General features: G+C 39.9%; 1 protein-coding gene across 2 annotated transcripts in view; it reads right to left on the minus strand.

The window, feature by feature from the left end:
* Positions 1-1,010: 1,010 nt before the first annotated feature.
* LBR (lamin B receptor) overlaps positions 1,011-23,858 on the minus strand; it is a 28,317-nt gene continuing 5,469 nt past the window's right edge. For both annotated transcript variants that reach the window (XM_019976633.2, XM_019976634.2), the window contains exons 3-14: positions 22,505-22,720; positions 19,898-19,981; positions 19,048-19,240; positions 17,456-17,652; positions 15,550-15,604; positions 11,832-12,023; positions 11,043-11,146; positions 9,990-10,115; positions 6,310-6,478; positions 4,029-4,109; positions 3,804-3,926; positions 1,011-3,064 (exon numbers count right to left, since the gene is read on the minus strand). In XM_019976633.2, coding sequence (XP_019832192.1) covers positions 2,904-3,064; positions 3,804-3,926; positions 4,029-4,109; positions 6,310-6,478; positions 9,990-10,115; positions 11,043-11,146; positions 11,832-12,023; positions 15,550-15,604; positions 17,456-17,652; positions 19,048-19,240; positions 19,898-19,981; positions 22,505-22,720 — 1,701 coding nt within the window. In that variant the 3' untranslated portion in view covers positions 1,011-2,903. The remainder of the gene's footprint in view (positions 3,065-3,803; positions 3,927-4,028; positions 4,110-6,309; positions 6,479-9,989; positions 10,116-11,042; positions 11,147-11,831; positions 12,024-15,549; positions 15,605-17,455; positions 17,653-19,047; positions 19,241-19,897; positions 19,982-22,504; positions 22,721-23,858) is intronic.

The raw sequence follows: 23,858 nt of genomic DNA on the forward strand, positions 1-23,858 counted from the left end.
GCTTGGATTCAAAGCCATGTTCGTTGTCACATTACCTCAGCAGTGGGCCCACTGGCAGAAAACAAATCCCATGTTTCCACAAATGAAGATCAAACAATCCCTTCTGTCTGTAATAAGGGGGAGAAGAGGTTGTAGAGAGGGCTCACACCAGAACTAGACTCTAATAGCCATGAACAAAATATTAACATCTACTTACTTTTGTGTCTAGGAAACTACACTGAAAGTCACATTATCAAAAACATATACATTGAGAATCTAATTACATACAGTACTACAGAAAATAATTATAAAGACCTAGCCCCTGTCATTCACGAATCAATAAGAAAATGACAAAATATAGGATTTTAACAACAGAAACAAGGTGAGGTCTTATTTGGTCCAGTGAATTCATTAAAATAGTTTTAGGAATTATCCATGATTTGCTAAAATAAAACAGTCCATGAGTTATAGAAACCACCAATAAGCAAACTCTTTTCCTCAAAGAGTACAAAAATAAGACCAAGAATCACATGATGTGATATTTTTAACTTACTTGGTTTTGGAGTGTATTCTGACACACCTACCTTCTGCAAAGTCATTTCACACTGAGAAGAGAGATAAAGAAATGGTGTCTGATCTCACTGACACACAAATGTCTCTCACATACATGTACTGGCTTTCAAATGCACTTGGGTGCATTTGTAATTAATACAAATTCATCTGAAAGTATTACTGAGTCTATGACACTTTTGATCATTCCTCTATTTTCTCAAAGAATAAATACTAAATCTATGATCACCATCTGCAGGTTGAGATCCTCCACTAACCCTTTTCAAGCTCTGACGTCTGAGAACCTTGATGCAAACTGCAGTTTGCCAGGGGTCTCAGTCTACCTTTTGGATTTCTCGTGGCCCAGGAGGGACCCAAAGGATCCTGGAATAAACCAGGGGTTGGGTGGGGATCTAAGGATTCCTGTTTTGGTCCCAACGATCCCAGAGTTACAGGCGGAAAAAAAGAGAGATATTCTGAAGTGGTCAAAGCAACATCTTTATTTTCAACTTTATTTCCAACTTAAAACTTCATTATAAAACTTGTCAAAAAAAAATGTCAAAAACAAATTAAAAACAAATTGTAGCACTGTGTTGGTAACACCGCTTTTTTCATTACCAAGAAAACAATTAATGGTCCTTCTTCCTCCCCTACTGCTTCATTGGTGAATCTAGTATAGAACAAGCTGGGACAACATTTTCTGATGCCAGAAAAAAAGCATTAAAAAACTGCTTGCATACATCAGTACTAATAAACACTGACAATTTCACCAAAACCACATTTAAAGATTACAGGATGTGGAACACTTGAGCAAACCAACTTCATGATCACATCAACACAAGCACAGTTATATACACTTCAAACTGCAGCACAGAATAAACGCTGCATATCTAAATGGCTCATATATAAAATGTATAATTGAAAACCCCAACATACAGACTATATTTATTAGGTTTGCCTATGTTTAAGATACTGAGAACAATTTAACTCTGAATATGAAAGCTCAGTGAATTTGCTGCTGTTCCATTATAGGACAATTAACAATGAGACTATATCAACTTAAGTAGAATTTAATGGCTAAAGCTACCTTATGCACATCTGTTAAACTAAAAAATAATGATTTTAAACTATTCCCTTAAATTGCTTTTAGACAAATAGATTTCAAAAGATGAACACAACACTCCTTAACAGGGAGTAGAGTTCTGTAAATATAAAGGATATGCAAAATGCAGTATATACTGCATGAACTAACAGTAGCAAAAACACAGTTAATTAAAAAAGTCAAAAACATATAAAAATATTTGCCTTTCTGGAAATGGCAAATTTTTAAACACCAATCTGTGTAAAAAGGTTTAAATAGTGATGTTACTCCAAAAATATATATTTATTCTACTTTTCTATTTGCAACAGTTTATAAAGGCAAACAAACACCTGCAGTTGAGGTAGCAAAGCCAAATTCATAAACTTTGGATTAGGGAAAAATACCCTTCCTATGTTTTAATAGCGTCTTTCATACAATATTAAGTGAATTCTCCTTGTTTCAAAATGTTTAATTCACATGTATTACTTTACAAAACTTAATCAAAATACTGCAAATGTTTGTTTAAAAGATATTGGGTTGGATAAAAAGTTCGTTCAGGTTTTTTATGGAAAAACCCAAATGAATATTCTGGCCAACCCAATACTTAGTTCTGAAAATTATTTCACATTCAAAATACTATACAGAAAAACCTGAAGTCACCATATATTACATAAAAGCTATGTATTTACAGTTTCAAATGCAGTTTTAGAAGCTGAGGTTAAGCAAACCACTACTAATGGTCTTCACTAAACAGTGTCCACTATCGGTTACTCCCCTTCCCATACAGCATTGAACAGACAGTCGGTTTTTACTTTCAAATCACATAACTAGAAAATGATTTAATTTAAAGGGAAACAAATGAAAATTCTATCCCCTTAATGCAAGAAAACATAAGTGAACTTTAAAATGTAACAGTGTTTTTATTTAAGACAAAAACCAAACCAACTGGACAAAAGAATCAAAATTTGAAAGGTAATCAAAAATCCTGAACATCAGTATTCAGTGCATTTATAAGACTGTTTTTTGTTCTCAGATTTTTAAAGATTAAAAATTTCCTAAGTGCAAATTCTATTTATATTTTCCTTATGTTAATTGTTATGATTCAAAAAACATGGCTACAGGAAAAGACTTACTATTTGGCTCTATCTCTAGTCCTGCCTGAAAAAGAAATATACAGATTCTGTCAGTGCAATGAAAGAAGGTTCATTTTTTTTTTTTTTTTTCTTTTTTTTCTTTTTTTTTTGCAAACGGAAGATAGAACTGCAGGAGCATTTAGAGGGCGCCCAGAGCAGAATCAGTAGATGTAGGGGACTATGCGGTAGGGGACTCGCTGGCAGTACTTCTCCCACGCCAGGCCATACTTCTTCCTACAGTGGTGCTCGTCGCGGGCTTCCCGGTGCACCAGCAAGATGGTGAAATAAATCACGTAGAAATACGGCAGAATGTGATTGAAACCTGGGGAACAAAAGTAAACAGTATTACCTAGTATTTTTATTTTTCACTACACAACTACACAACATTGTTTCCTGCACTTCCCCAAATAGCCTAAAACTGGGGCGTCCCGTTACTCCATTTTCTCCATAATGGGAGAAACAACTAAACCAGTTCATAAAATCCCACTGCTGTGTGGCAGGAGGTAGTATTTGAATTAAAAGCTATTCAAAGAAGAGTGATTAATCCATCCTAACAATCCTTCATAATCAGAACATCTGCCCTTCTAATTAAAGCAAATCTCTCCATTTCCTCCCCTCTGGTGCTCAGGGTGAGAACTGCTAGCCATCACTGCGGGGCAGGCAGAGCAGGGCAGACAGCACTGCAGGGTGTGGGCTGACCCGGACACACACAAAGCCATGTGTGCCTTTTCTTAAGAACCAAATTTTTTCAGAATCCATGTACAGCGAGTCATGAATAAAAGGTTAATTAATTCCTACATAGTCCGCTTAGGAAAAAAGCTACCAGACACAGTTGAAAACAAAGTTTTGCTTGCAGGATTTTAGAGTAAAACTTCATGCTCTGTGAATTCCTAATTCCCCTCAGACACAGGATGAATGAGGTGCTGGAAGCAGAACACAGCACTCCGTCGGGGAACGAGAAACCCCAACCTCTAACAGAAACAACACCCAGACCCACAGAGGACAGACATGTGTGGGCGGCCTGGGAAAGAGTCCCATCAGCTCTCTTCCTGAATGCTTACCGCATGGGAGGGACCACGCCAGGGCCATGATGAGATCACCCAAGTAATTGGGGTGGCGAACAAAACCCCACCATCCAGAAACAAGAAGATTTTTTCCCGTTGAAGTATGAATGGTTTTTAAATCTATACAGAAATTAAAAATACATGTTTAAGGATTCTAAGACAAGCAGATACATAAAATCTTTACATAATGCAAAAATACAATAAATATAAACCAATACTTACGTGCAAGCCTTGGATCAGCGGGGTTTTTCCGGAATGCATTTTTCTGAGAATTTGCACATCGGAAGATTACAAATCCGCATACTGTAATTTTTTTAAAATTTAATTTGTTAACAATTTACATATAATCTTTATTTTAAAGCATCTGTAATTTCATTCAGAAATGATTCCTGTGTTCCAAGGAAATGTCCAAAGTACAGAAGAGTCTGATTTCTTAAGAACAATTCAAACCCTCTCAATCTCAGGATGACAAAAGAAGATCCAGTCCTGATATCTCACTATCTTACAGCTTTCCTCATCTACCTGGGGACACCTTGAAGGCAAAACTAACAAATATGCATTACTATTCATGGTGCACCCATGAATAAAATCTACTGCAGCCCACATTACAATAAAATCAATACTGGAGTTCATCTGTTAGTTATGATATCTACGGACCATAACATGAATGCTTCATTAATAAAACTATAGCTCAGAATCTGTACCAGAACAATATGCACATAAATATTAACATATGCCAAATCCCACTGCAAGCCTCTTAAGCTGGTAGCTTTATTTCAAATTTCAAAACGTCAAAACTAAGAGGCCCTGACATATGACTATGTATCATCAGTCCTCAATAAAGTAGTAAAAAATAACTCTACTCCCCATTTTTAGCTTCACTGTAAAATAGACATAGCCTGTCTTGAATAACACACAGGGATGTGTTAACCAAACCAATAGTGAAATTAAATCTTAATTTCAACCAGAGACTTGAATTTTTCTTCTACCATAGATATTAGTGTAATGAAACTAGCAACATTTGAAGTTCAGTGCTCACTTTCCCTGCCCTCCCTCTGGTGGATGTGTTTAACGACCAGTGTAAAAGAAAAAGCCCATCCTGAATCCAACCTGCTACCATCAGCCAAGCTGTACTCCTCACTCTTCCCCACCACCCTGGTCAAGCTGTTCCCTCTGTCCAATGTGTCTGTCTCCCCATGCCACTTTCACTCACCCAACAGATCAAAAACCACATTCTCCAGTAAGTTTACAGTGATATTCCCCAGAGAGACGTGCTCTCTACCTTAAACTCCCGTCATATTTGCTCTAACAGTCCCTCCTCTAGACTCTTCCTGTGCCTCAATCCAGTGTCTGAGAGTGTTATTTCTTCTGTAAGAGCATAAGCTCTAGGAAGGCAAGACCATCTTCCTATTTTTCAAGTTACTACCAGAAAAAGAGGGCTCTCAACAAAAAAAAGTGAACCATTACTAAAACAATAAAATTGTATTGTTTTTAACAATAATTGTATTATTTTTAAATAAACAGCCTCTTGATGAAAGTGAAAGAGGAGAGTGAAAAAGTTGGCTTAAAGCTCAACATTCAGAAAACTAAGATCATGCCATCCAGTTCTATCATTTCATGGCAAATAGATGGGGAAACAGTAGAAACAGTGGCTGACTTTATTTTTGGGAGGCTCCAAAATCACTGCAGATGGTGACTGTAGCCATGAAATTAAAAGACACTTACTCCTTGGAAGAAAAATTATGACCAACCTAGACAGCATATTAAAAAGCAGAGATGTTACTTTGCCAACAAAGGTCCATCTAGTCAAAGCTATGGTTTATCCAGTGGTCATGTATGGATGTGAGAATTGGACTGTAAAGGAAGCTGAGCGCCGAAAAATTGATGCTTTTGAACTGTGGTGTTGGAGAAGACTCTTGAGAGTCCCTTGGACTGCAAGGAGATCCAACCAGTCCATCCTAAAGGAGATCAGTCCTGGGTGTTCACTGGAAGGACTGATGTTGAAGCTGAAACTCCAATACTTTGGCCACCTGATGCAAAGAGCTGACTCATTGGAAAAGACCCGGATGCTGGGAAAGATTGAGGGCAGGAGGAGAAGGGGACGACAGAGGATGAGATGGTTTGATGGCATCACCGACTCAATGGACATGAGTTTGAGTAAACTCCGGGAGTTGGTGATGGACAGGGAGGCCTGGCGTGCTGCAGTCCACGGGGTCGCAAAAAGTCGGACACGACTGAGCGACTGAACTGAACTGAATAAATTTTTAAACAGGTGTTTTGTTCAAAATGATGTTTAAATAACTACTGAAGAACCCAAGGAAGAAGCATCCATTCTCTTTGCAAGATGCAAGAATCTTTTATGACTTAACTCATCCATCACAGATTATTTCATACTTGAGCTAATCATGGCCATTTAAAAGGGCACGCTGTAAACATGTGATACCACAGTACAACAGACTCAGTACACAGTATTTAATACACAGAGACTGAAATTAATACTCACGTTTCAGAGCAATGATTAGAGAAGCCATTGGCCATGACAGTTCATTTGGATGACTGACTAAATAAAAGGCCTGAAAGCTGTAGATAAATGGAACCCACACCAAATCTCCAAAAGCCAGCATGAATCCAAATCCATCATGGATAATGTCCATGGTTGTCAATAATGCTTCCTAAATGGGTACAGAGAAGGGAAAAAAATGTTTTAAAGTTTAGGGAGAAAAGCTTCTATGTTTAAAGTATTCAAATAAAGTACTAATTTACAGTCAAATTTACAAAAAGCTAAAGGAAGGTGGTTGTTGTTCAGTCACCCAGTCGTGTCCCACTCTTTGTGACCCCATGGACTACAGCACACCAGGCTTCTTCACCATCTCCCGGAGTTTGCCCAAGTTCATATTCATTGCATCAGTGATGCCGTCCAGCCATCTCATCCTCTAAGATGAGACGGTACAGCAACCTAAAATCTTTAAAGGCAGGAGTGGGGATCTATCTCCCTTGGCACAGGTATCACACTGAGTCATTCTGCTTCATCCTCTGTCACTCTAGCCACTCCCTCCACGATCCTGAACCACAGAGCTCCCAATGCCTCTTCTGCCTCCCTGCCTCTGCCTGGAACACCCTCCCCCAACTGCAGCTGAAGCCTGGCCTGTACTGCCTTCCTCAACCCACCACTCGCTGAAGCCAACTGACTGTCCTGTAACTCAGCGGCCCTCTCAACTCGACTGGAAGATGCAGGGAGCACCGGTTTCCACCCCAGCACCGAGTACAGGTGCACTGACCTAGCTAATGTTGTTCAGTCACTAAGCTGTGTCCAACTCTTTGTGACTCCATAGACTGCAGCACTCCAGGCTTCCGAACCTAACTTCTGAGCATAATCTAGCTTTTCAGGTAGCTTGTCCACACTACTCGGCATCATGGGAAACTGCCTGCTTCACTGCTCAGGGTAAACCAGGGCCTGAATGCACTCTCTTGTGGATCTGGCTGGCACGAGCCAGAAACCTGCAGGCCCTGGAAGTGGAGATGGCCCTGTCTCAGGGCATCCCTAACCTGCCTCAGACTCTAGTACTCAACACTGACCAGAAAAATTAGCGAGTATAATCTCTATTAAAGAATCAATGTTTTAGGTTAAAGAAAAAGAGTGAGATCTCCAAAATGTATTCCCCCCTCCCCAGAAAGCAAACAAAAAGACCACAGAACAGAAAAATGGATGTTACAATTTCTGGGCCTTTTGGGTCACCCTCTAGTCAACACGCCTATTCTTTTGCACTGGGGAGCAGCCAAGATAGCACACAAGGGATGACGACAGGGGCACACGGGAGTGGGCAGAGGAAGTGACAAGATACCAACACCTGGTGCCAGGAGGGGCGGGGAGGACCCCCAACCCCACCCAGTTCCCAGGGATTCAGAGGGCTGCAGGACAGAAGCAGAGGCTCAGAGGAAGGGTCATTCACATTTAAGTTCATAGTCTCCATTTCTCAAAGTGTGCCACATTAACACGCAGAGGAATTTCTATCACTCAATCAAATAAGAAAATTATTAAGCATCCGCTAACTAAACAGCAGCGTGCCAGATACTAAAGAAAACCACAAAATCAAGTTTCTTCTTCAAGAGGCTAACTATAATCTGGCTGAGACAGTGATGACTTATTTAAAAAATAACTTCCCAACTTTAATCTACCCTGGGTAAAAAACTGCCGCAAGAGTTTTTGCCTTAAGACACAATCATTTTTTGTTAATTAACAGAAGTCAATGTTTGTTTCAATCTCTAGAAAATATGAATTTCTAAGTCACTTAAAAAGTGATTTCCATGACAAGACAGAAAACTCGAAGGAAGAATTACTCATCATCAGATAGGAATTTAAAAAAATAATCTCTGAGGGGATAAAACAACAGAGGAAATATCATCTGGCTTGTAAAACATATCCTACCATCTTCTGAGCATCTATTTATTACATAATCAAAGAAAGACCTCCAACTGGCAAGATGAAGTGCATTTATAAGAGCTGGTGTTTTTTTTAACTTCAGAAACATGTTTAATTTTGAGTATTAAACATGGCTGAGAATTTTGGAATTTTCAGAGGACTCTGTATCAGATGCTCCCAATATCTTTGCAGTTTCCCAGGCTGAGCCCAGGTCCGCATTTAGTGGTAGGAGCTCAGTAAGAGTCCAAATGTGGCTACCTGTACTCAAGATCTGCTTACCTCCAAGAGGTCCTAATCTCCTCCCAAAGAAAAGGAAGATTATCAACATATCAATATCAAGTTCTCAAAGTCGCCTTGACTGAGTATAACCAAATAATACAATTTTTCAAAAACATCTTAAAGAAGGACTTTCTCTCAAAATGTCAACAAGGTGCCATGAACACTTGCTTTGGAATATCATGATGTAGGACCATCAATTTTGTTTTTAAAATTGAAAGAAAACTTAATTTAGAATTTGGAGGAAATGATTACAAAGATAATAGTAAATGATAAAACAGTTGTAGAACAGACCCAAAGAAGATACTGTTTTCAAGAGTAATATGTTTTCAAGAGTAATATATTTAGATGAGACAGAGACTAGCAAACATTGCCAGTCTTCAAGTAGCAGAAAGAATTGATCCTGCATCAATGTATGAGAAAAGCCACATTAAGAGATCAGTGTCATTTAAACTGGTTTCCTCGGTGTATCATGATTTCTGATTTTATATCCATCTGATTAAAGTTATTCTTTGTATTCTGAAACACCAACAATAAAACAACTCCCCCAGTATTTAAGAACTAGCTGCTCCTTGATAATCCAAAAAATACTATCCTAATTCAATGACGCTTACTCCTTGGAAGGAAAGTTATGACCAACCTAGACAGCATATTAAAAAGCAGAGACATTACTTTGTCAACAAAGGTCTGTTTAGTCAAGGCTATGATTTTTCCTGTGGTCATGTATGGACATGAGAGTTGGACTGTGAAGAAAACTGAGTGCCGAAGAATTGATGCTTTTGAACTGTGGTGTTGGAGAAGACTCTTGAGAGTCCCTTGGACTGCAAAGAGATCCAACCAGTCCATCCTAAAGGAGATCAGTCCTGGGTGTTCTTTAGAAGGAATGATGCTAAAGCTGAAACTCCAGTACTTTGGCCACCTCATGCGAAGAGTTGACTCATTGGAAAAGACTCTGATGCTGGGAGGGATTGGGGGCAGGAGAAGGGGATGACAGAGGATGAGATGGCTGGATGGCATCACCGACTCAATGGACATGAGTTTGGGTGAACTCCAGGAGTTGGTGATGGACAGGGAGGCCTGGTGTGCTGTGGTTCATGGGGTCGTGAAGAGTCAGACACGACTGAGCGACTGAACTGAAGTGAATTCAATGATAGTATTTGATCCATCCATTTTCATCCATTAGAATCACTAAGAAAAGAAGTTTTATTTATATGAATCGGTCACACCCACTAATTCAAGATTCACAGATCTTAAATATCTAGCGGCTGACAGAGCAGCTGACACGCACGGACACCTACCACCTGTTAGCGCTCTCTGTGTGTCAGCTCACTGTGTCACGTGGACCCACGTTTCATTTAATCTTCATAAGCCGTGGAGGCAGGTTAGGTTCTCCTCACCTTGTGTGTAAGAATCTGAGGCTTGGAGGAGAAAAGTCACTCACCCACACCCAATGCCATCTGACTCCAAGGCTCTTAAAAATTACTTACCTCATTCCAGAGAGCATCTACCACGTACAGGAGCTGGAAACTGTTGACCAAAATCATTGCTAATGATGGAACAGCGCGATTCTGTTCCTTCATCTCAGCCAAAAGCATCACAAGGTTAATGACCACCTAAAACAAAAGGGGCAGGTACAGTTTCCAGAGAGAAAGGTGGTAATTTCCCAGCCAAGAAAGCTGCAGACACACCTCACTGAGAAGCCATCATCAGTGATGAGACACATCAATCCCTTGATAAGATGTACTGAGGTGGACACTTATTCTGTGGGAGTCTTGCCAAAGACACACAACCTAGTCCAATCATGAGAAAATGCTGGACTAACCCACATCTAGGGGCCCTTGTACAAAATAACCGAGTATTCTTCAGAAGTGTCAAAGTCATGAGAGACAAAGAACGACTAAGCAACCGCTGCAGACTAGAGGACACCAAATAACAAACAAGTGCACAGTCAGGCCCTGAAGAGAGTCCTGCAACAGGAAAAGGCCAACAGTGGAAAAACAGTGAAAACCTGAATAAGGTCTATGGGTTTAATTAAAACTACTATAAAAGGTGAATCTGTCATTCTTTTTTTTTTCTCTCTCTTTTTTAACTGCTATTCTTGATAACTATATTATGGCTCTGTCAGACACCAACATTGGGGAAAGTGATGTGAAGGAACTCTTACTTTTGCAACTTTCATACAAGTCTAAAATAAGGTAAAAGTACATTTTTTTAAAAGGAAGAAAATATATTTTTTCTTCATAAATTCATCTACACTATTATTTTCTTACATAAACACAAACTGATATAGTCAAAATAATACAAACTCTTTTAACCTATAACCTATAACTTATAACCTATAACCTATAACACAACATCTTAACCCTTGGACTATATTTAAAGTAAGAAAATATTTGAAGTAGACAAATTTATGGAAATTTATAATTATTCCTAAAAACATACCACCTATAAGCTCACTTCAAAACTGTCTACATTTCTTTCTAAATGCAAGACTAATTTGTACTACTGAACTGAAATTAAAAAAAAAAAAAAAGACATACCCATCCAATCAATCCGGGACGCAATTCACAAAAGTACTTGAGATCAAAAGTACCAATCCGAGGGTTTAACTCCCGGCCAATGAAGAAATCATAGATGGCATTTCCTAAGAAGGGAAAAGTTTTTATCCAAACGGGATTCCAAACCCAACTATGAGACTTTAAAACCGCACTGCTGTCTACTACCCAGGGTCACAATTCAGTCATCTCCAACAGCCTGGCAGATAGTCGGGGAGGACACGCAGGGGACGCCGGCCCCATCTGGAAATATCCATGCTGCTATAGGCATGGGACCTATGGGGCCCAGATTCCTGGATTTTGAGGGAACTGGAGTTTTTTTTTTAATGTAGACTCACAATTTTTAAAATAAGTCATTTAATTTTTTTTAATGTTTTTAAATACTTTAGAATTGACCAATTTATAATCTCTATTATTTGATTTTTTTAAAAAGGATATGTACTGTTTCAAACAAAATATAACATAAGCCATAAATGGTTATAACACTAATGTTACTGAAATGCTGTAACTTTTTAAAATGTCTTACTGTCATCAAGTGACTAAAAAAGGAAGAAGAAACAAACAGGAAAGCATGAGGGGAGAATCACATTTTCTTCCTTTTATTTTTCTTAAAATTATTTTTCATCTTTTTTTTCCTATTTCTCATCTCTCATAAACTGAAGAAAGAAGAGAATTCTATGAAAGCCTAGAATTGGATGCTGAGGGGCCAGTGGGGGTGGGAGGGTACGTTCGTGGGAGGCGTTCATGGGACCCACGCAGTCTAACACTGCTCACCAGAGCTGGCCGGCGACAGTTCATCCTGGGGCGCTTTCAAAGCCCTGGCATAGAGGTAAACACTCAAGCCCGTGGCAAAAAGAATGGCTGCAAGCGCAAACTGCAGGAAGTGACGGTACACATAGTAAAGCTCGACATTCCAGAAGAAACACGCTCCGACGAGTGCAGATGTCAGGATAAAAGCATAGAATCCTTTAAAGAAAAAAGCGGGGGGGTCAAAAAATTAATGTTAACCCAGGGTTCACAAGAGATTTATACCATTGTAAAATAATGCAACATTATTTGTTTAAGTCTTAGTTTCATTACCCAGGATAAATACACACAAGTGCATGAACAAGCAGTGCCCCTGAGGTTAGCAGTCTTCAATACAGATGCTACATCTCCCATACAGACTTAATCAATAACAGTATGTTAATTAATAACATAATTATTAATAGGACTTAATAATGACATACTTATTTTTCATTGTGAACAGTCATCTGCTTTTAATTAAGAGAGAGCTGAAAAGAGGTGCACCAAAATTTACCATAAAAGAACCTCAAAATTCATATGGTCCAAACGCTCAGGCCCAAAGTCAAATGGCTAATTACTGACAGAGCTGGGCCAAACACACATTTTAAAGTGAGTGAGTGAAGACACTCAGTCGTGTCCAACTCTTTGCGACTCCATGGACTGTAGCCTACCACGCTCCTCTGTCTATGGGATTTTCCAGGCAAGAGTACTGGAGTGGGTTGCCATTGCCTTCTCCAGAGGATCTTCCCAACCCAGGGATTGAACCTGGGTCTCCCGCATTGTAGGTAGACGCTTTACCATCAGAGCCACCAGGGAAGTCCTGGTGGACACATTTTAAAACCCTAGGGTAATCTTGGTTATAAATTATGAATATTTTTATCTGAAATAATTTATCAATAATGGTCTCAAAGGACCCTGAATCGTACTCTATCTCCCAAACACAGACCTCAAGACCCTGCCCTCAGAGAATGCCCCAACACGAATGCCCCCTCCAGGGCCGGGCAGGAGACTGAGGGGACCAGCGGGCTAGAGACACCAGGGAGGGACTGCTGGGGCCCAGAGACAATGTCCATTCCAAAGTAAAAGAGACCATGAGGCCCCATGAGAGGAACCCCTGTTCCAAGCTAGCCCTGGTACAGCTTAACAGAGAGAGGCTGAGTGTCTGCTTTTTCTTCTGACCCAAGGAATAGTTTTCCTTTCAGGAGTCGAGTGTCTGCAAAAACTGTCCTCTAAGTCATCAAATCACATTTGGATAAAAACAGTCTAACACAGAAAAGAGGTAGATATTATAAGAATTCTGAAAGGGGGGTGGGAGGAGAGTTTAGGAGGAAGGGGACACATGGGTGCCTATGGCCAATTCATGTTGATGTACGGCAAAAACCATCACGATACTGGAAAGCAATTATCCTCCAATTAAAACACATTTTTTTTAATTAAAAAAAAAAAGAATTCTGAAACCAAAGTTTTTGTAAAGTAAAACTGTCATCTCTAATTAACTATTTAAATCCATGTTTTCCACATATCATATTTACTCTAAAGAGTAACTTTGTAAAACACTCATTTAATGCTCATAAAATTTATGAATATTAAAGAAAAAGAATGGTAGATGAAGCAGTTTCTTGCTCTTGCTCTGTCGCCTATGTGGATTAAATTATTCAAAACATCTTAGGACTCTCCTTAGTTTATAATGGTAAAATCTTATAATGCTAGCGTGAGAGTAATCAGATGAGGTAATTTTAAAAAGAAGGATCAAGCAAAACTGGTCCAGCCACTGCCAGCTCCAAGCCCAAGGTTACTGTGCTCAGCCTGGGAGGAGCTGCGCCTTCAAAGGGAAGCAAAAACAGAAAAGAAGAGCACTCAGAAGTAAATGGGCACCTAGAGAGAAGCCCACAAAACACAGATAGTGACAGACCTGATGGCAAGAAGTGAACACCACCCCATCCCTCCCCAGATTCAGCCTCACTGGGGAAACAAGGCATAGGACAGATTCTAAAGCTGGTTCCAGAAGCAAGGAATCCAGTCAAAGTAAACAAAATATCTGACAGTAGCAGCAGACAAGTGTTACGCAACCACCATGGGTCAGGTGCTGAGCTAGGCTCAATGCTTTACACACCTGGCACAAGAGGCATCTTGAGTATCTCTGGCTTCCCCTCTGAAGCCCAGCAGAGGGATTTCAGATACAGTGGATGCTAGGCGAACCACTGAAAAAAGCATCCGCAGTCAGACAGGTGAGAAGCGACAGGATTAAAACCGTCCAAGAATTAAAAATGATAATAATTCCCAAGGGAAGGAAAACAGTCTACTCAGTCTAGTTACAATGGAAAATCATTTAAGGATAACTACACTATATATATATGCCTGGAGGAGGGCACGGCAACCCACTCCAGTATTCTTGCCTGAAGAATCCCCAAGGACAGAGGAGCCTGGTGGGCTACAGTCCATGGGATTGCAAAGAGTCAGACCCAATGGGTGACTAAGCACAGTGCAGCACACTATATATACATTTATTTCTTAAGTTAATGAAACTTCATCAGTCTTTACATGGCAAAGGTGGGCTGATCCTCTTCCTCAGCACACACTCCTACCACAGGAGGGGCTGGATCAAGAGGGACAGGGCCCTCTTGTTGAGACGTTCAGTGAGACTTCCACTCCATCCACTCAGAGCTCCCCCTAATGAGCGCCTTCTACAGGCTAGTCACTCTGCTGATGAGGAGGATACCACAAAGACACAGCCAAATCCCAGCCCACAGGCCGCCTTCTCATGGGGAGACCCCCGTGAACAGACAAGCACACTGATGTCTGGAAGGCCTATCATAGAGGAAAATAAGGCAGGGTAAAGGAAAGAAAGGGACCTGAGGGCTTCTCTGAGCAGAGAGACATCAGAGATGAGGCAGCTGACACTGGGGGAAAGTTTTCCAGGCAAAAGCACTGAGAATATAGCCTAGAGATGGCCCACAGGCCAGTGGCCGGAACAAATGGGCAAGAACTCCCAAGAGCAGGAGTGGCCAGGAAGCCCACATCAGTGTAGGACTTCACTTCCTGGAGATGACTCAGGATGATAAAATGTTTATGCAAAACTGCTTCAGTGAATGATAAATGCTATTAAGAAAATAAAACTGGGGCTTCCCTGGTGGTCCAGGGGTTAAGAATCCAACCTGTAATGCAAGGGACACCACCAGTTTGATTCCTGGTCCAGGAAGACCCCACGTGCCACAGTACAACTAAGCCCACACACCATGACTTCTGAGCCTGCATGCCTAGAGCCTGGGATCCGCAACTACTGAGTTCACTCATTACAACAACTATTGAAGTCCACGCACCTAGAGCCTGTGCTCCAAACAAGAGAAGCCACTGCAGTGAGAAGCCTGTGCACCGCAAACAGAGTAGCCCCTGCTCACTGCGACTAGAGAAAGCCTGCGGGCAGTAACAAAGACCCACCATAGCCAAAAATAAATTAATAAGTAAATAAAAAGAGAATAAAACTGGAGAGAGGAAAAGAGTGACTGAGGGGCTTGTTACTCTAAACAGCATAATTTTTACATATTGGCTGCAGGTGTGAGCAGTTTATTTGCATGCCCTTTAGACTACTAAGAAATAATTAACTTTTTACTGCTCTGGTGCAATCAGCTTTGATAGTTTAAGAGTACAACACCCAAAAGTCTGTGCTATCAAGTCATCAATTTGAGTCTTAAAAAAAAAAAATTACCATTTAATCTGTACTTGAGTCTTCTTCCATCAGTAAGAGGTGTTCCTTCTACAACCTTAAAAGAAAAGTTTTTTTAATTAAAAAATTTATAAAGCACATCACTTTACCGTGTGTGTGTGTGTGTGTGTGTGTGTGTGTGTGTCTTGTAAAATCACCTAAATTTCAATACGCCCAACAAGGAGGATTGTCTTTGGTAGGAAAGTTTAGTAACAAGTTTCAAAAATCTTTGCAGCATGCCCTTTGGTGAAGTAATTCCACCTTCAGTTTATCTCAAATACAAATCGAGTAGTGACTTCTCTGTGTACTCAGACTATTGCAACAGCCACCCTCCCCCAACCATCCCATGTCCCACCACAAGACTAGATGTGTTTTCAAAAACCTGTACATCTAGTTGATCTCTACCTCAAAATCCTTCAATGACTCCCCACTGCTTACAAAGTGGAGAACAACTCCAGCACCTCACACTTGTGCAGTCCTTTCAATCAGGTTCAACCCCACTCACCCAGTTCACTATGGCCCATACAGTTGATGGCAGGAACTCATATACTTTCTTGCTCTGCTATTTATAAATATATGCTCACCCAGTTATTCAATCATTTCATGTGATTCTTTTATCTCCAATAAGAGACAGTGAGTATGTTCACTGGACCATTGTATCTCTTCATGTGGATCACCCACGGCATCCCCATTAAAAGGTACTCAAGAAACACATGTGAATGGGATGAGTTAAAAAGTTCACATGCCCAATGGCAACTAAATTTTACTCCCCAATATTCAGAAACAGCGAAATTCATTATAAATTATACTAATATGGTATCATCTGTCTTCGGCCAAACTACTATACTCTTTCATTATCTGTGAAAGGGAACCCAGTAGAAATGTAATGTCTGTTTGAGATCACAGGATTAGCAAAACCACAGGCTAATTTCAAATGATTCTTATCTATTAAAGGTATCTAACAACTCCTGTGTTTGGTTTTAGTCTGTGAAATACATATATATATAAGTAAATATATATAAACCCCATCAAAACTGCTTTTCTCAATAAATATTATCTAGTTGACCTAACTTTACTTAAGTTTATCTGAACTTGTGGTTTTTACTGTAGAGTCTTATTACAAAAATACCTGAAAATTCACATCACAAGAATACCTGAAAATTCACATCACAAGAATCCTCTCTAAGGCCACTGTCATGGTGAGGTCCCAAAGTATTTAAAGTTTGCAGCTCTAGCCTCCTATCACTGGCATTCTCCATTCCCAATAAAACTGATCCTTTCATCTACAGACAGTTGGCAAACCTGCAAAGCCCTAAGAATAAGATCTTTAAATGAATTATTTATTCATTAAGGAATCTCATGTTCCTTTAAATATATCCAAGTAGAGGATTCTACTGAAAAAAAAAAAAAAAAAGACTATACTCAGCAATGAGGACAAGTTTTAAAGACACTGCATGAGATCAACGGTCCAAACAACAAATTTCTGAGATGAAAATTTAAAAACTTATCATATTTTAAAAAGTAAAAGAAGCGGACTAAAGTCCATTGAGCTCAGTACCCTATCAGCTGATAATTTAAAATTCTGCACCTGAAATGACATATGAGGAAACTTTTTTCTTCCCCAGAAACCTCTGCTATTATTCGGGCTATTTTGCAAAACAGCTTATTCTTTTCTATTTGGTTTGGAAAGTTACACAAGAACCCTTAATCAGATTCTTAAAGTTCTACTTGATAAGCAAGTGTTACAGAACACAAAGAGTAAAGGTTTAACAAACGAAAATTTCTAAGCTTGGGTGGTTGTGACCATGGACAGCTTTTAACCTTAAAACTACTATCAATATCTTCACATAAACATGGGAATGGAAGGAAGACCACCTCACTGCACTGCGCCCCACCAACACAACCTTACCTTTCCAATCGGCAGTAAGTGGAACAGAGCCTGAAGGAGAAACCAGAGCAGGTAGGCCCCAAAGACTCTGGTTTCCCATAAGTCACCCAAAGCTGGCAGAGGAGGCGGGAAATTCAGAAGACTGGGCTCTTTCTGCTTACACATCAACAGCAACAGGAAGAGGAAGGCCGGCAGGCCAAGCATGATGAGAAAAACACCTGTAAATAATCAGTGAGCATTCAAGGCTCTTATTTCAATCCAGGCTAGTTTATTCTTTTTCAAGAATCACTTGAGTTTCTAGTGAAGGTCAGAACTCAAGTCTGGCTAGCTGTTTGAAACCAACGTCTAATGCTCCATGAGATAGTCCGCATGTCCACCTGTTACATCTTCTGGGAAAGCAACCACAGGCATAAAAGTAGTAAAAAAACAGCACACATCCAGAACTGAAGAGCTAGATTCCACCTCAGAAACCAACCTCTAAAACATTCAAAATTCAACCACAATGGGAGTAGATATGTTGAGATTCCAGCAATGTGAAGACTGAACATCTAAAAACTATCTATTGGTCTACTCTTTAAAAAACAGAAAACTTTATATCCCTAAGTTTCTAATAATTAAAACAGTATCACATTCAGGGCTTCCTTCATGGCTCAGCGGCAAAGAATCCGCCTGTCAGTGCAGGGGACGTGGGTTCAGTCCCTGATCTGGGAAGAGCCCACATGCCGCAGGACTAGAGCCTGTGCCCTAAAGCCCTGGAGCTGCAACTACCGAAGTCCATGCCCCTCGAGCCCGTGCTCCGCAGCAAGAGAAGCCACCGCAGTGAGAAACCCAAGCACGGCAACCAAGAGCTGCCCCTGCCCACCACAACCAGAGAAAAGTCCGCACGGTGATGAAGACCAGTGGGCCAAAAATAAATAAGTAAAATTATTTAAAAAAAACAGTATCACATTTATGTAGCATGTGCACAGACTGTTAAGCAATGTTGGACACCACCTAGAGTTACAACTTATAAAATACAAAGCAGTTAAGCCATGCAGAATTTTGAACCACTTGACACCAAGAAGTCCTTTCTTGGTATAATCTCATAAAACCTCACCAACTCCACCCACTTAATAACTCCGTCTCTGAATGCTTCAGATCTTTGACCCTCAAAGGCAACCCGTCTAGCAGGTAAGGTAGACACCATGACCCCACTGGAAGCATGCAGCTTATTCCCAGTGTTACTGCCAAGCAAGGCCCTGGCACCATGGTCTGATTATTAGCAGATTTCCCAATCACCAATCGTTCACTGTCCTTCCTACATACAACTATCATACCAACCTTCCCTTCGTCACTTTACACTTCTTTGCTCAAAAACCTATGAAAAGATCGCTAAGAGTTTTACATACAGCCACAAGGGCACCCTTTCTCCTCTATGATAACCCTCCCAAATACTCCCACTCAGGCCTTCGTACCTGTTGTTCCTCCTCACTGAAAATTCTTTCCAGGCTCCTGCCAGGCTCACTCCCTGGCTGCCCGCAGATTTCATCAGAGAAAGGCCTTTTCTGCTCACTTTACAGCAATGACCACTCGCCCACCCTTCCTGCCCTCCCCAGGCTGATTCTGATGCCTACCAGGCACTCCTCCGAACTCCAAGTCCTTTGACTGTGTGGCTGTCACTTCAGAGGTTCTCAACAATGCAGGTCTTTTTGTGACAACTATTTCTTCCTTCGACTCTACTTCTTTTAATTTGATCTCTTCTCTTCTCGCACGAAGGCTATACTGTGTAGGTATATAACTACTCTCTTGTGACAAGTGGAATTTTTCCTATTTAAAAAATAAAAAGTATTAAGTATCTAAAGTCAATAAGTATCATGAATGCTACCACATTAACTAATTCAGTATCTTAATATAGCCATATAAACTAATAAATTTGTTAAATTACACTTTTTTTTTTTTAACTTTTTATTTTGTGTTGGGGCACAGACAATTAACAATGCTGTGATCGTTTCAGGTGAACAGTGAAGGGACTCAGCCATGCATCATATACACATATCCATTCTCCCCCAAACTCCCCTCCCATCCAGGCTGCCACATAACCCTGAGCAGAGATCCATGTGCTATATGGCAGGTCCTTGTTTGTTGACCATTTTAAATATAGGGTATACCTGACCACCCCAAACTTCACAACTATCCTGTCCCCCCAACAACCACAAGTTCATTCTCTAAGTCTGCGAGTCCCTTTCTGTTTTGTAATTCAGCTCAGTTGTGTCATTTCTTTTTAGATCCCACACATAAGGGATGTCATACGATACTTCTCCTTCTCTGACTTCACTCAGTATGACATCCTCTATGTTCAGTCTTAATTCAAGGACAGAATTTTAGAAAAGATTCTAAGGAAAATGATGGTTTTCAATGTGCTTCTTTAGAGAAAGTCACTTTAAGAAAAAGATGGCCCAAGAGGAGGGATGAGCCACGTCATACCTGTGTGTGTTTGTGAGGCATGTCATTCCTCTCGATGAGCTCGGGCTCCCCATTGTATCTGTTGATGCTGTTTCCAAATGGCTTCTAAGTTGAAGAAATTAAAACATTTTAACCATAAGAATGGCAATTTAGTAAAAGGGAACATGATGGCAAAAATTCAGTGTTGTGAAACCCAGCAATAAAACCAAAGATTTTCACAGTCTGAACTCAGCCTATTTCAGCCTATTTTTGCTAAAAATGAGATGGAATAGAACTGACTAGAATTTCCCAATCTTCAAAAGATTGGCTCTCAGAGGTTTCTATTGCATTGGCCAAAGAGTTCATTTGGATTTTTCTGTAATATAACGTTTTTCATAACATGTTTCGTCTTTTAAACAAAATTAGACTAAATCTTGTAATTTCACTATTCAATAAAAGATGCTCTAAATAATAGGAAATGAAGAAATAGTGGGTACTTTCAGAGTACTACTAGTAATCTGTGAACTGCCTATTTTCTCAATTTCATCTACCTCATTTTTATTTAACCTTACATTTTCTCTCCCAACCCACTCCAGTATTCTTGCCTGGAGAATCCCATGGACGGAGGAGCTTGGTGGGCTACAGCCCACGGGTTGCAAAGAGTCAGACAAGACTGAACGACTTCACTTTCACTTCACTTTCTCTCCCTAATTCTCTTTTCTCAACTCAGTCTCTTTCCTTGAATGCCATTCTCTTTAAGCAGTGGAGGGAATTTCTTATTGATGGTACAAAAGGAAGGACTTAAATTTACAAAACATTTTTCAGGCAATGTGTGGCTGAAATCTGTAACTTTGCTTCTTTAAAGTCACAGACAGATTATACTGCTAATAAAGCAATAGGAGGAAAACAAATTAAAAAGATAAATATATCTTTTGAGGGGCTAGCTATCAGAAGACAACATTAATAGAGGACCAAGTTCTAGCTCAAATCAAGGTCTAACTGAGCAGTGACAGCATTCAACATATACTTAAGTTTATCAAAGTGCCAACGAGCCACTTAGCAGTGGTTTTGCAAATGTCCAGCATGTGACCCACAGCAACCACAAGTGTAATCCCGTAACTTAGCCAGTCAACTGACCCTAAACTATAATGACGGCAAATTGATAGGGTATCCACGCTGAAGCAAAGTAATGCAAATAGTGCAATCAGGAGTCCAAAAGAACGAGGATGACATGATGTCAAAGCTACGTGCAGTCTAAGTACGGTCTTTCATGCACATCACACCATCCTCAACTCAGCAATGAGTCCGTGGTGAGCCCAGGGCTCAACTGGTGAAGAGCAAAGCTAGTCTGTAGCTCTTGGGTCACCAGGACTGTAAGGAAGTTACACTGTAAAAAATATAGTGGTCATTAAAAGCTAAAAATGACATGTGACAGAAAGCATACAACATTTGTTCCTTACCCCGAGTCATCTGACTAGTAAAGAGAGCCACTGACAAGGTTCAAACTCACTAATAATCATCAAAATGCAATTTAAAACAGTGAGTTGAAAATCTCTGATGATCATATTGGTGAAAAAAAAAAAAACAACTAATAACTATTATACTCAGAATGAGAAAATAGTCATTCATACCCTACCTGAACTGGTATAAACCTTCTTGAAACAATTTGGCAATATGCAGTAAAAGCCTCAAATCTACTCTATCCATCTGACAGAGCAGTTCCACTTATAAGATTTTATCCTAAGGATATATCAGATGTGTAAGAATATTTGTTTATAATAATTAAAATTTAGAAAGAAAAAAGCTAAATGCCTATCAACAAGGGTGCTAACAATTACGTTACCTCCATACAATTTGTAGTAAATCCAAACAATACTATACAACAACAAAAGTGAGGTAGGAAAATATAATAGACGGTTATTCCAAATATCTCAAAATTTTTAAATCTGACTACAAAACACTATGTAATAATCCAGTTTTTTAAGGTTATTAAAAATCTGTGTGCATTTTATCCAGGAAAGAGGTAACATTAAGTGAAGAGAGTAAACAATGACATTTATTCAATTCTGTTTATTTATAATTTTGATTTGGTCTATGATCCAAATTATTCATTGTGCAAGGTCCTACAGGCTCTGCATACCCTAATATTTCCAACCTTGAACTGTGAAAGTAATTCAATTAAAAGTGTCATCTTTGAGTACAGAAGGTAATTAAGTACAGTGATACTAAGCAAGAATGTTTTTATACCATATATTATGTCTCATCTCATTCTTTTCTTTTAATTTTTTAAATTTCTTTGTCTCATTATTTTCTACATGAACTTTTATTTACGATAAAAACTTAGTTCAATCTATAATTTGCATCTATTTAAAATTTAAACACTGCTTTTTTTCTTTTAAAACCACAATATTAAGTAACACTCGAAACTTAAAAACATTCTTTTTCACGGCACTTAAAAGCATTATACCTTCTATTCTTCCAAACATTCATTTTCTAACGTAACCTTTCCAACTCACCACCTTAGATTTGATGTTTCCCTGACATTTTAATATTATTAACTGCAGATCACATGCGGACACATAAAGGGGGAGACGTGATCTGGGCAGACTAAACGCTATCTGAGACTGGAGGGCTCCCAAATACACGCACCAGCACCAGCGGAGTCAGTTTAACTTCCAACATGTCTTTCCTGGCTTCCTTCCTTGCTTCCTTCAGGTCAGCCTGGTACGATGCTGAGGCGGATCGGCGGGAACCTTTTGGGAGCCGGCCAGGGGACCGGGAGCGAGACCTCGAGCGGCTCCCCCGGCGTCTGGAGGGAGAACTAGAAGTCGAGCCACTTTTCCTTTGCCTGAAGGAGGTTAAAGGCTAGAGAGGGAGGAGAAGGCAGAGCTTCAGCGTTTAAGTCAAAACACATGCAGACCCACGCTGCAAGAAGGGAGCAATGGCGGTGATTGGCATCAGTGCTTCTAAAGTCACTTCAGGAGCTCATGGGAGCAGAGCATCCATCCAATGAGGCCAGTGACAACTGCGGCAATGGCCCGTCTCTCCTGAGGCCAAGGCACCCTTTCCACTCCTAACTCTCCTTTGATGGTACTGCCAGGAAATGCCTATTCTAAATCAAGTAGCTATATATTGTCCCAATAACATATACAAGAGATACAATAACATTGACTCAGACTGAGATGGGAACTTCCCTGGCAGTCCAGTGGTTCAGACTTCGCCCCTCCTGATTCAGGAGGTCTCGATCCCTGGTCGGGGAATTAAGATCCCACATGACTTGCGGCCAAAAAACCATAACATAAACAGAAGCAATATGTTAACAAATTCAATAAAGACTTTTAAAAATGGTCCACATCAAAAAAAAGAAAAGAAAATCTTTAAAGAAAAAAAGACAGATGATGGGACAAAAGTAAAGAGCACACAAAAAATAACAAGAAAATCAGTCCCACCGTTTCACTCCAAATAAAACAGTCAGATTTTTTTAAAAAGTCCAAGACTGGGTTACTTAGTAATATTTTACCCTGCCCTAACCTACTCCAAATGTTTCCAGGGATCTAGGCCTCAAGGAAGGCAAACTACCCCCCAGTCCAAATCCTTCCCACCCACTTTGTGTGGTCCCAGAGCTAAGAATGGCTTTACAGTTCTTAAATGACTGCAAATAAACTCAAAAGAAGAATGAAACTTGGTGGCACATGATTATCTGAAATTCAAAGTTCAATGTCTGTGAATAAAATCTCATTGAGACACTGCCATGCCCAGACCTCCTCTCACGCTGCATGAACTATACATCCCACAGTGCCTCAGACATCTGCAACCTGTCGTTTTACTCAAAACTGTCACAGACCCCTGGTCTACAGCACTTGAACTGTGGTCCATAGGCTGTGGGCTCGAGATGGGTTACTGATCTGAGACAAGGAATGAAATTGAGAAGAAATGAGTAGAAATTTTTATAGCATTTTGGCCAAGTCAATTTATGTCTATTGAATCTGAGAATTAAAAGTCA

Source organism: Bos indicus, chromosome 16 (assembly GCF_029378745.1).
Source record: "Bos indicus isolate NIAB-ARS_2022 breed Sahiwal x Tharparkar chromosome 16, NIAB-ARS_B.indTharparkar_mat_pri_1.0, whole genome shotgun sequence".
Lineage (NCBI taxonomy): Eukaryota > Metazoa > Chordata > Mammalia > Artiodactyla > Bovidae > Bos > Bos indicus.